At 44.0% G+C, this 12,184-nt stretch overlaps 1 protein-coding gene across 1 annotated transcript in view; it reads right to left on the minus strand.

Annotated features, from left to right (window-relative positions):
- The window catches only part of TRAPPC11 (trafficking protein particle complex subunit 11), a 37,661-nt gene that overhangs the window by 15,588 nt on the left and 9,889 nt on the right, over positions 1-12,184 (minus strand). Inside the window, exons 12-19 of the mRNA XM_075259350.1 lie at positions 11,167-11,246; positions 10,486-10,564; positions 9,045-9,099; positions 7,439-7,584; positions 6,211-6,272; positions 6,002-6,134; positions 5,444-5,574; positions 3,476-3,631 (exon numbers count right to left, since the gene is read on the minus strand). Coding sequence (XP_075115451.1) covers positions 3,476-3,631; positions 5,444-5,574; positions 6,002-6,134; positions 6,211-6,272; positions 7,439-7,584; positions 9,045-9,099; positions 10,486-10,564; positions 11,167-11,246 — 842 coding nt within the window. The remainder of the gene's footprint in view (positions 1-3,475; positions 3,632-5,443; positions 5,575-6,001; positions 6,135-6,210; positions 6,273-7,438; positions 7,585-9,044; positions 9,100-10,485; positions 10,565-11,166; positions 11,247-12,184) is intronic.

Below are 12,184 nucleotides of genomic sequence, written 5' to 3' on the forward strand. Positions count from 1 at the left end.
ATATATATATATATATAGATAGATATATATATATTATATATATATATCCTATTAATATTATAAATGTGAAAGTTTGTGAGTTTGGATGTTTGTGGCTTTGGCTTTTCGGATGTTTGTTAGTCAATCACGCAAAACGCGCTCCACCGATTTGGCTGAAATTTTCCACAAACATAGTCACTACACCCCATTGCGCAATAGGCTACTTTTCGTCACAATTGCGTGCATACGTTTTTCCCAGGACCTCCACAAAACCCAAACTCACACCACTATCTCTGCTATCTCACACACTTTGGACCATAGCAAGCCACAAAATTCATATTACCCCCTACAGCCTAGCCCCTAACAGCACACACTCACATTTACACATACTTTACTGCTTTTACCCTCACCTTAACGATATTCCAGGAGCCTACCTCTTCAACACTCCGAGGCAGCCATCTTTGCCGACCCCCACTGGTCTGACGATCCGCGACCCCGCCCACCCAGCCACTTCACTGGCAGGAGCATGCGCATGTTACCCACCTCCCGACCGTCTTTCCAGCACGCCACCATTTTGCCCCTCCACCGTAGGCATCAGCACCCGAACTACTCTATCCGGCCTGCCACACTCCCCGATGGCACCCTCACCTCACTGCTGTTCCCGTCTTCACGATCCATCCAGCTTCTCTACCTCTCCACGCCAACGACACTGGTAAGTTGCAATACCATGCTTACATTGCCTCTACTTCGGCCCTCTATATTCTACTCTATCCTTCCACACAGCACGGACACCTTACGCTCCATAACAATGTCACCAATCTCCCTTACTGCCTTCTACATGTATTGCTCCCAGAAACACATCACAGTGGCTTAAAACATTACTGCACCCCATCCCCACATATGCCGTAGGACTACGGCCTAGGCCGCTGGTGTGGCTATGGCAAGCGCCCGCCATAGCCGCCGGCTATTTCACTGCTACCGATGAGAAGCCGGACACCCGCAACAGTGAATGCACACACTGTAGTCTAGGCCGACATACGCCGTTGTAGTACGGCGCATGCCGGCCGCTTCGCTGTGGCAGGTGCCCCGGAGCCGGACGCCCGCCATAGTGCTTGCACACTTAACAACACGCCGTCATGTCCCCTCTTTGTGTAGTCTTCCTGGCATACCCCCCTTAATAGTACGGCGCATGTCGGCAGTTTCGCTGTAGCAGGTGCCCCAGAGCCGGACGCCCGCCATAGTGTTTGCACTCTTTACAAGACGCCGTCATGTCCCCTCTTTCTATACTCTTGCTCACATACCCCCCTTAATAGTACGGCGCATGCCGGCAGTTTCGCTATGGCAAGCGCCCGGGAGCCGGACGCCTGCCACACTGCATCCACAAAGCTTGCAGCCTAAATCGCTGCTACCGCTGACATAGCATGCCTGCACTGTCAGCTTGGCCGACATACGCCGTTGTAGTACGGCGCATGGCGGCCGCTTCACTGTGGCAGGCGCCCGGGAGCCGGACGCCCGCCATAGTGCTTGCCCACTTTAGAAGCCACCGTCATATCCCCTGTTTGTGCCCACACCAAGCGGCGACATTAACTTCTCTGCCGCCCAACTCTTACCTGCACGCCGCCTCCGATCTGTCCCCCACTGCGCGTAGGCATCCTCTGCCTCTTCTCCGCTGCCTACACTGAGCTAGGCGGCAGGCGTCAGGTTGCTATGGCAGCCGCCAGGTCTCCCAGTCAGCTGACTCTATCCAGGCTTCTGCAGGCTATGCTACATAGCCTGCAATAGCACTGGCAGCACACACCCTGCTCTGTACAGTTTTTTACAAACCCCTCTAACAGCTGTAATAAAAATTACATCCAACACAAACGTCTCATGTGTTCTCTAAATTACACCAAAAACAAGATACAACAGTACATTTCTTATCTCATAGCTTTAGCACACTACTAAAACCTTACCTCTCCCTGTATTTACCCACTTCTACAATCACCGCAGACGAAGTCGCGGGTACCAGCTAGTGTATATATATATATGTGTGTGCGTGTGTGTCATGAGGTTGAATCAACAGATACAATCTTAAAGAGGACATTTCATGTCCTCTGGCACATGCAATTTTATATACCGCTAGAAAGCCACCAGTGCGCTGAATTCAGCACACTATTGGCTTTTCTCGACTGTCAGAAAAGCGTTTCTGACAGTCTGTGAGGAACGCCCCTCCTAACAGCAGTGTCCACAGCGCTGTAATGTCAGAGGGGGCGTTCCTCACCGCCCAGTCATGACGCTGAGCGATGATGAATGTCCTCCCCAGTACTAGTCTATGGACCCTACTATCAGGAGGGGTGTTCCTCACAGACTGTCAGAAACGCCCTTCTGACAGTGAAAAGGTATCAGTAACTGCACCGCTATCTCTTCCCCCAGGGCACATAACGGGAAGTCCAACAGTGTTCTGAATTCAGCGCACTATTGGCTTTCTAGCGGTATATAAAATTGCATGTGCCCAAAGACATGAAAGGCCTTCTTTAAAGTGCAGCGATTTGTTTTTTTGTTTTTAAACAAAACTTGATAGAACAGGCCAAGTTCTGTGTCAGATCTGACCCTGCGTTCACATCTCATTACTTGTAAGTTTAAAGAGGACCTTTCATGTCCCCATGAATGTGTGGTTATATATACTGCTGAATACAGTGACAGTACAAGCTATCTTAGAGTACAGTCGGGGGTGGGCGCGTTTCTTACAGCCCAACAATAACGCTGAGTTATGAGGACCTCCCTTCTGACAGTGGGAAGATATCGGTGCCGAAGTTAACAGGCACTGATATCTCCACCAGTAGGGCATATACCGGATAAGCCTACAGTGAGCTGAATTCAGCGTTGGCTTTCTAGTGGTATATAAAAACTAACAAAATCTAATTTGTCGCAAACAACGAGAGCTATGAAGGTAGCCAGAAGTCAACAAAGTTCTCCTCAAGCGGAGCTGAGGGGAATCATCGACACCAACAACACGCTCATTATATGGCATGCCAGCGAGCTGCTGAGATGCCGAAACAGTCACAGGCACGGTGTGAGGAACAAGTTCAGCGGTAGGCCAGGTTGAATTGCTGAAACGCCGGAGCAGACGAACCATTGATGGCAGCAATTTGCTGAGTATAGGCGGATCATTGATGCCAACAACACGTAGATGAAGTCACAGGCAGAGGGTAGTATTTCTATATTTTATAGTTGTCCTTGTGTCAACAAGAAAGCTCTGACCCATGGACTCCAAAAGTCCTCTGAAGGTGTCCTGTAGTTTCTGGCATCAAGACAGTATAAGTTACAAGGTGTTCACTTGCGGCCTTATACCTCCCTTACCTCCCTCCCTTTTGATCAATGTTCTTCACATTACCTGGCAGTCGATCTACAGTCATGGCTGATCTGTGTATTTATACTGGTAGATATATAGCTTTAGATAATATGTATATGTTATAAACACCATATTAATGGATTTATGTATTTTGCTCTCACTCACCTCAATTTTCTTACCAACATCTTCTGTTTTTGCGACAAACTTGAATGTGAACTTTCTGGTCTTTCCTGGCACCAGGCACATGGTTCCTTGTGCTGACTGCTGAAGTATATCACTGGATTGGTACTGCTCTTCCACCACACAGTACTGGTTGTATTCCTTTAAAAGAAAAAAAGAAAGGGAACATAAAATCATAGTAAACTGACAGTAAATACATAATGCGATAATTTACTACAACAAACAGAATATTTCCAATTTTTGGGTCAGTTTTGGTTGAATCTTTGCAACAATTTCAGGGCACTGCTTTACAGTGTCATTTCATATTGTTTTGTTCAAGGGATTTTCTGACCCCCTAATACATGTTTCATATTCATGACCTATCCATAGTAAAGGTCATCAGTAACTGATCTATGGTCCAACACCCATACTCCTCATAGATCAGCTGTTTTGGCCGCATCCTAGTATAGCAATGGACAGAAAGTGGAAGCAGTCTGCTCCTATTCAAGTATTAAGAGGGGAGCTGCATCTCTGTCCACTGTACAGCAGTGGTTCTAGGGAACTGCATTCTTATTTTAATATTAGACGACCTGTTTCCACATCTCATCCACTGCAGTAGTTTCCAGCACCCAGTAAAGCTGATATGTGCAGGGTCTGGGTGTCAGACCCCAAAGATCAGAAACTGATGACCTATGACTCCTTTAATATACAGTACAATTGCCTCCCACTTCATTGAAATACAGATTGGGTTTTGTGAAGTTTGAGATCTGTGGGTGCCCTATCCCTTGTACCCCTACTGATTGGCTGCCTGATTGGACTGCAACACCATTTCCAGTGCCACGTCTTGATTACCACACCCAAAGATATACATTGTGCAATGGCTGTGCTCGGCATTGCTGTAGTACCAGAAAAAGCCACAATGAAATGTACAAAATTGTGTCTGGTACACAATAAGGAGGATATGGCACTGACGCTGGGTTCACACTAGCGCCCGAACTCCATTTTCAGGTTTCTGTCTTTTGCATACAAAAGACGGAAACCTGTCAGACCGGGTCCGGCCGTGAGCGCCGGTGAACGTTTTATGCTCTCCGCTGCTAAACTGTTTTGTTTTAAACCAGACACAGAATACTGCATGTCCGACTCTGTGTCCGGTTTTTTAAAAAAAAAAGTTTTTGCGACGGAGAGCATAAAATGCTCAACGGCGATCACGGCCAGACATCTCTCAAACCCATTCAAATGAATGGGTTTGAAAGAGTCCAGCAGCTTTCTGTCTCCTGCTCTGTTTTGAGCAGCTAATGGAAACCTGTATGAACGGAGACCGGGCACAGATGTGAACGAGCCCTTACCACTGTGCTGCGGCCACTACAGACAACTTATAGATGGGGTGGGTGAGGGTCCCCACCAAACTGAGTGACTTATTGCTATGGACAGGCCATCAATATGGAAGTCTTGGTAAACCTCTTTAACCCATTTATGCCTAGAGTTCCATTATTGGAACTGAAAAATATATAACCTCCGGCATAAATGGGTCAATGGAGGAGTTTTACCACTTCTCCTCTATACATACATACATACATAGTAGATGCATAAAAGCCTTAAGTAGAAAACCCTTTAGGGCCCGTTCACATGGGCACAGAGGGGGTGGATTATGGTGCGTAATCCACGTCATAATCCACCCCCTCACAATGGTGGTCTATGGAGACCGCTAGCGTTCTTTTTTCCACTAGCGGCAGGTTGCCACTAGCGGAAAAAAGAAGCGAGCTGCCCTTTCTTCAGGCGGATTCCGCAGCTCACTGAGCTGTGGTGTCCGCCTGGCGGCAGCAACCTCCGGAGTCGGCCCATTCATTTGAGCCGACTCCGGAGGGGGAAGCTGCGACCGCGACAGTCGTGGCAGGCGGGTTTTGACCCGAGAGTGAAATTATTATAACATATCTTTCTTAAATTAAACAGTTGAACAGAGAACTTGTATGTTACCTGGTTACTGAACCCAACGCAGAGCTTAGAGAAGCGGATGGGATGTGGGCAGTCGGTTTTTAAATAAACATATAGCTCTACTGGAGTATCAACATGAAAACTTGGTGCGAGGAACTTGGCCTTGCATTGCACTGCACAGCAAGAGTTAAAAATAAAAATATAGAAAAAGATCTGGTTACAACACAAGTCAACAATTAACCATATATACACAAAAGTAGCAAAATCCAGCTCACTACGTCATAGATGCATAAACTTTTCCCAGGAAGCACGGATACCAGACAGACTCAACCAGCAGTAATAGTAATCCAAAAAAGTTTAGAAATCCAGCTTCAATCGAGTAGAAATCTTCAGTAAAATGTAACTTTTATTTACCAACCATTAAAATGTTACATAGTAACAAAGGGTAGACAACCTGTCTACCCTTTGTTACTATGTAACGTTTTAATGGTTGGTAAATAAAAGTTACATTTTACTGAAGATTTCTACTCGGTTGAAGCTGGATTTCTAAACCATTAACCATATACATTTAGGTCACAATAAATACACTATTACACTTACCAAATGGAACAAAGTCTTGTACTTCAATGGTAAACATATTACTGCCCGCTAATGACACCCTGTCCGCCCACAGCCGCTGAGCCAGCTTCACCATGGACGCATCGCACTCTGGCTCTGGATCAGGACTCTCATTCTGCACATTATGGAAGACAGTATAATCACCAATGAGTCAACATGCAAAATCCTCCGTATATAAAGTGTACACTCACCATTAACACCATGATTAAGTTCTTTTCAATCCTGGACTTCTGGTCGTCTTTCAATGTGGATGCTGTTTGGAGAATAAACAAAGAAAACCTGACAACGTAATCCAGACAGCATTATATCAGAAATCCTTTTAAGCTAGTAAGCGTAACAGGTTGGAGCCTGACCACCGTACCCTCTGAGCCTGGCAAAACACAACTGCATCCAGTAAATATTAATACACAGCACCCTAATAGTAAGCTATAAAGCAGCCAGATATCAAGAGCTATGTGGCATCCAGAAAAACTGAATTAAACAGATACCAGGCATAGAACAATGAAGATTATCTAGGGCAGTGAAAAGGGTAATGTCAAAATCCTTGGTAGCCAAGGCCAATGAGAGGGTTAATGTCAGGATCCCTAGTGGTCTAGGGCAGATACAGGGTTAATTTCAGTATTTGGTGAAATTCTGACTAGGCAAAATGAGGGCGGGTTCACAACAGCGCCCAATCTCCATTTTGCAGGTTTCCGTTTTCTGTCGGCAGAAGACAGAAACCCAGCATTCAGTGTCCGCCGGTTAGCGCCTTCTGCTCTCCGCGGCGAAACAGTTTTTTTTTTTTTAACTGGACACAAAATCCTGCCTGTTCGACTTTGTGTCCAGTTAAAAAAAAACAGGTTTCACTGCGGAGAGCAGAAGACGCTCACGGGCGGACACTTTACAAACCCATTCAAATGAATGGGTTTGAAAACTGCCTGCCGGTCTCTGTCTCCTGTCCAGTTTCTCGGGCAGGAAACAGAAACCTGCAAAAGGGACATCGGGCGCTGGTGTGAACCCACCCTGATTCAGCAGCGCTCTACCTGGTTATGACCATCAGAATATGATTCAAAAAGTAACAGTGATTTTTTTTTTTTGTGCAAAAGTAGTAAAATATTACACAAACACATATGGTATTGTGTAATGAAAATTAACCGTAACCTATCTTTCACAGCAAAAAATATTATAAGACCCTGTCTTATTTTCGGAGAAACATGGTAGTATAGTAATACCTTTTGCCACTGAAAACTTCATCTGAGTGAACGGATCGTCTTTGGATCAACTATTATTATTACTAGGGTGCACAGCTTCACATTTATAATGAACTCAAAGGAGTTTACCACTTCCAACAGCCCTTGTAATGACCGTGAATTACCATTTTATCTTATGGAAATAATTAATCCTGCCCTTACTGAAGAAAGATGAGATCAGAGTTCTTACCTCTTCCAAGCAGCTCCAAGGAGTAGGTGATGTAGTCTTTGAGTTGTGCCATGAGATAAGAACACTTCAGAGCCGTACTTAGTATTGAGGTAAGGAGAGTCCACCACCGCTCACTGCGGTAGTCAACCATGACATAATCCAGCAACCTGGGCATAAAAATGTATATTCAATTCTGCACAATATCTGGGAAGTGAATGTAATTATAAACCAGCTCCTATAGACAGAGTCCGTATTGTGCATGCAAAGAAAAAAATATTAAACGGGGCTCTATCAGCAAAATTATGCTGTATGAGCCCCACATATGCGTTAAAAGGTCTATTCAGGCACCGCTAATGTTATTTTAACCCCCCCCCCCCCCCCGTTTTAAAATAAAACCAAATATGCTAATAATACTTATTGTGCACGGTGGGCTGTCCTGCACGGTCCGACGTCATCTTCTGGCACGCCTTCCTCTTCTTTCAACGACGCCCTCCGGTCCTGGCTCTTCCTTGGCTTCATCGTCCTCTTCTTTCGGCGGGATTTGTTCAAATCCCGCGCATGCACAGTATCTCTCTCAATGGCAGTATGTTCACGTCCTTGAGGCAAGCGATACTCCGCCGGATTGGAACCAATCCCGCTGAAAGAAGAGGACGACGAAGCCGGGGAAGAGCCAGGATCTGAGGGCGTTGCCGAAAGAAGAAGAAAGAGGAAGGCGTGCCAGAAGATGACGTCGGACCGTGCATGACCGCCCAGCGTGCACGATAAGTATAATTTGCATATATGATTTTATGGTTGATGGTTGATTTATTGGTGACTATGAAGTGACATGGCATGATGTACCTGCAAAGTCCAGCATTAGAAACAGTTATTCTGTAATTTTCTGGTAGGAGAATCACCCATAGGGCTTCCCTGTCATAAACTACTGGAATAAGGTTTATTACTTAAAACATTCAATTTGTTAAAGGGAGTCTATCATTTGAAAAACTCATTATCAACTAAAGGCACTATGGAATAGTCTTTAAAAAGGCCTTTTATTCTACTCCTACCTATACTTCTTTGACTCTCCCCACCGTTTCTTCAAAGTTCGGTTTCTTCTTGTGTGCTAATGAGGATCATGGAGCACCACGCATTGTGTTCCAAGTACCCCCTGCGTCATACCTGTCCACTGCCCTTTTCATGCTTGTGCTCCATCCTCTCCTTCTTTTCTCCAGACCCTGTGGCTCGGGCATGCGCAATCGGCTTTGCCACTTTTGGGTTCGGGCAGAGCCAACTGCACATGCCCAAGTGGCCATTTTGTGGTGGTCCGCTACATGAGCATACTGCACTCGTACGTTCAGTTCTCCAGACCACCACAAAATGGCCGCTCAGGAATGTGCAGTCGGCTCTGCATGAAACGGGCAGTGGACAGGTATGACGTAGGGTGTGCTCGGAGCGCTGAGGGAACGCCCCTGGTGCTCGGTGATCCTCATTAGCATACCAGAAGAAACCAAATTTTGAAGAAACGGTAGGGAGAATCAAAGAAGTAAAGGTAGGAGTAGAATAGCCTTTTTCAAGGCTATTCCATCCTGCCTTTAGTTGAAAATGAGTTTTTCAAATGACAGACTCCCTTTAAAGAATTAAAACTTACTTCAGGGCCTTCGTGTAGTCTTTAGCGTAGTAATATTCTTCACCCATCTGCACCACTGTTAAAGAAAGACAGCGAATAAAATTTTATCAAAAGACCTGCTGTGCTAACCACAGATGCCATGAAATCTCAAAAGATTCCCTTATTACAAAGAACAATGTTTTATGCGGAAATACTACAGCATATCAGAAAAAAAAATGGTTTAAAAAGAGCTTGGCGTAGGGTAAAGTGTCCTCTGCGAGTCACACTTGGCATCTCCTGACTAGGAAGGCCTCTCCCTATTCGCATACTTGTCAATCAAGCTAAGCCAGGAAGCAAGAAGCCCGAAGTGAGCCTGGCAGCGGAGACTTCTCCCTCTGTTCAGCCCTTTTTAAAGATAAATTTTCATTTACACAGTAAACAATAACCTATGTTATGTGTAATCCAACTGGTATTTCATACTGTCTGGTAGAGCAGCATGTATCCCTTTAAGGGCCCTTTCACACAGCACAAAGTGAAGAGGAATTTTAGGTAGACTTCTGCCTCAAATCCCTCTCCACTTTCCGGCCCTCTTCTTTATGCTGCAGCTTTCACTCACTGAATAGCCCTAGAATCATTCCCCCCCTCCCCAGAATCAGCCTCAAGATCAGCACCAAATTCCTCCGTGTGAATATACTCTTTAAAGGGAATCTGTCAAGTAAAATTTAGGATTTGACATACAGGTCCTAAATAAAGCCGCAGTATATGTCTTCGGCTTCATTGAAGAGCCACACAGGTGCCTCATCTCTAGATAAGTATAAAGATTTTAGTTTTTTTTTTGTTTGTTTGTTTTTTAAACGTGGGCATGGATAGATTTAAAACAGTGCAATTTGGGAGACTAAACTCCAATCTATAAGGACTAGAGATGAGTGAGTACTATTCGAAATGGCCATTTCGAATAGCACACACCCATAAGAATGAATGGAAGCGGCCGGCATTGCCGACTTTGCCGGCGGCCGGCTGCTTAACCCCTGCGTGTCGGCTACCTCCATTCATTCTTATGGGTGTGTGCTATTCGAAACTGGAGTTTCGAATAGTACTTGCTCATCTCTAATAACGACCTCCTGTGGGTGTTTTAGTGTCCCAAATCGCCCTGTAATGTGAATTTTTAGTATTATGACACAGACAGCTGTGCCCATTACATGGTCATTAAAACATGGGTGAATGTACACAAAACAGGAAATATACATTTCCAAAAGAAGGAAACAACACTGTAAAACACTGCAGAACTTTAAATGGCTACAAAACCAGTTTTCTTATGACACCAAATCTTTCATGAAATCACACCGCAGCTACATGTGAATAAGTCTAGTGATGAGTGTAGACTCGCCACCTTCCCACAGTAAGACCCAGACAAAAAAATCTTGCTTTAGCTTCCATGGCATTAGCGGAATGGTAGTTAATATACCTACTAAAAAGAACTTACTTAAGTGGCTTTTCATCCGTGGGCATTTGTATTTCTTGAATTGAGCTACAGCATTGCTGAGAAGGCTAATAATAAGCTCCTGATACAGAAAAGGGGCAAAAGTTATAGTTAAATTAAGTTTCAAATTAAATTTTTTATTAAGTTTTATGTTAAATATATCTCTACATCATTTTTGGAAATTTATTTTTATATTTATTTTTATATTTTCCCTGTTACTATCTATATTTACAAAAAACAAACAACAAAACCTAAAATCTTGCAGTTTTTACAGTTCTGTAGCGATCAGTTTTCAGCAGTCGGTACAAGCAGGATTACTATAGGTAACATAGGGACTACCACTTACAATAGGCAATGGCCACAACTTATCCACTACCTCACCTTGCACATTAAAAGGTCACAGAGCAGATCTATAAAACTCTCCTATAGACCTCATTAAACATCCAAACTATTGTGTCTATTTGGCTACCATAAAGCATCTCTCTAGATGCTGCAAATAGCAGTTCAGGCAAGATGGCTGTCGCCATAATAAAAAAAAACAAAAAAAAAAAACCTTAAAACTTAAAGTAAGAACAGTCATATGTTTCACTACTTGGTTTTAATAAGTATAAAAAAACCGTAAATGGCACATTTCCTTTACGTAATCACTTTTAGGCAAAGCTCTGAGACAGAAAAGCTGCTTACCGAGTGGATGACATCTCTCTCCTTTAGCTGCAGTGCGAGTATACCTGCCTTCTCCTTCTCTGGATCAGAAAGATCGAAACCTGAATAACACACACAATAGTCAGCCATGAGGTGCGCTAGTAATGGTATCCTGCAGCAAGACTACTGCTGACTGACATCTAATACGCTGTTATGCTGGAATACAGAGGCGGAATCATTGGGGTCTCATAGAACGTGAGGATTCCCTACATTCCATGTGAAAGTCAACTGAAAGAAACGGCCTATACTAAAGACGACCAAATGCCATTAGCCACCTAACTCCTAAATCTTCATATTAAAAGGGAACTACCATCTGCAAAAGGCCTTATGTATTGCTCAAGATTTTATATATATTTTTATAACTGTAATTTATTTTTTATTAACTATGTCACTAACTGTGACCAAACACAAAGTGAGCTAACATTTAGAGTTCAGTCTAGACCACCTTTGTGTAGTCGTATACCATATTACCGCAGCCTGTGTCTACCACTACACATGGCAAAAACAGGTTGCAATCTTCTCTACTCATAGTCTACGGGTATGTTCACATGGAGGAACTTGCTGCAGATTTGGGGCAATGGGATGCAGAGATTGTAGCAGGATGCTGAAAAAAAATAACCATTCTCCATACTGGAGGATGCAATGGGAGTTGTGCTTCAACATAAATTAGAAAATTCAATAAAAAATTACCATTACTCTGCCTTTTTTTTTTTGCCTGTACTTGAACCCTACACATTGTAAAGGGCTGCGGAATATGTTTGTGCTACATAAATTATTATCAGGGGGTCACGCGACCATAATGGACCCCAGGACAATGTGGCATTTTAGGCCACATAAACATTCTGCAGGGCGTATTGGTTTAAAGGGGCTCTATCAGCAAAATTATGCTGTATGAGCCCCACATATGCCTGAATAGCCTTTAAAAAGCTATTCAGGCAGCGCTAATCTTATTTTAACCCCCCCCCCCCACTTTTAAAATAAAACCATAAAAACATATATG

The sequence above is a fragment of the Leptodactylus fuscus genome, chromosome 1 (assembly GCF_031893055.1).
Source record: "Leptodactylus fuscus isolate aLepFus1 chromosome 1, aLepFus1.hap2, whole genome shotgun sequence".
Taxonomy (NCBI): domain Eukaryota; kingdom Metazoa; phylum Chordata; class Amphibia; order Anura; family Leptodactylidae; genus Leptodactylus; species Leptodactylus fuscus.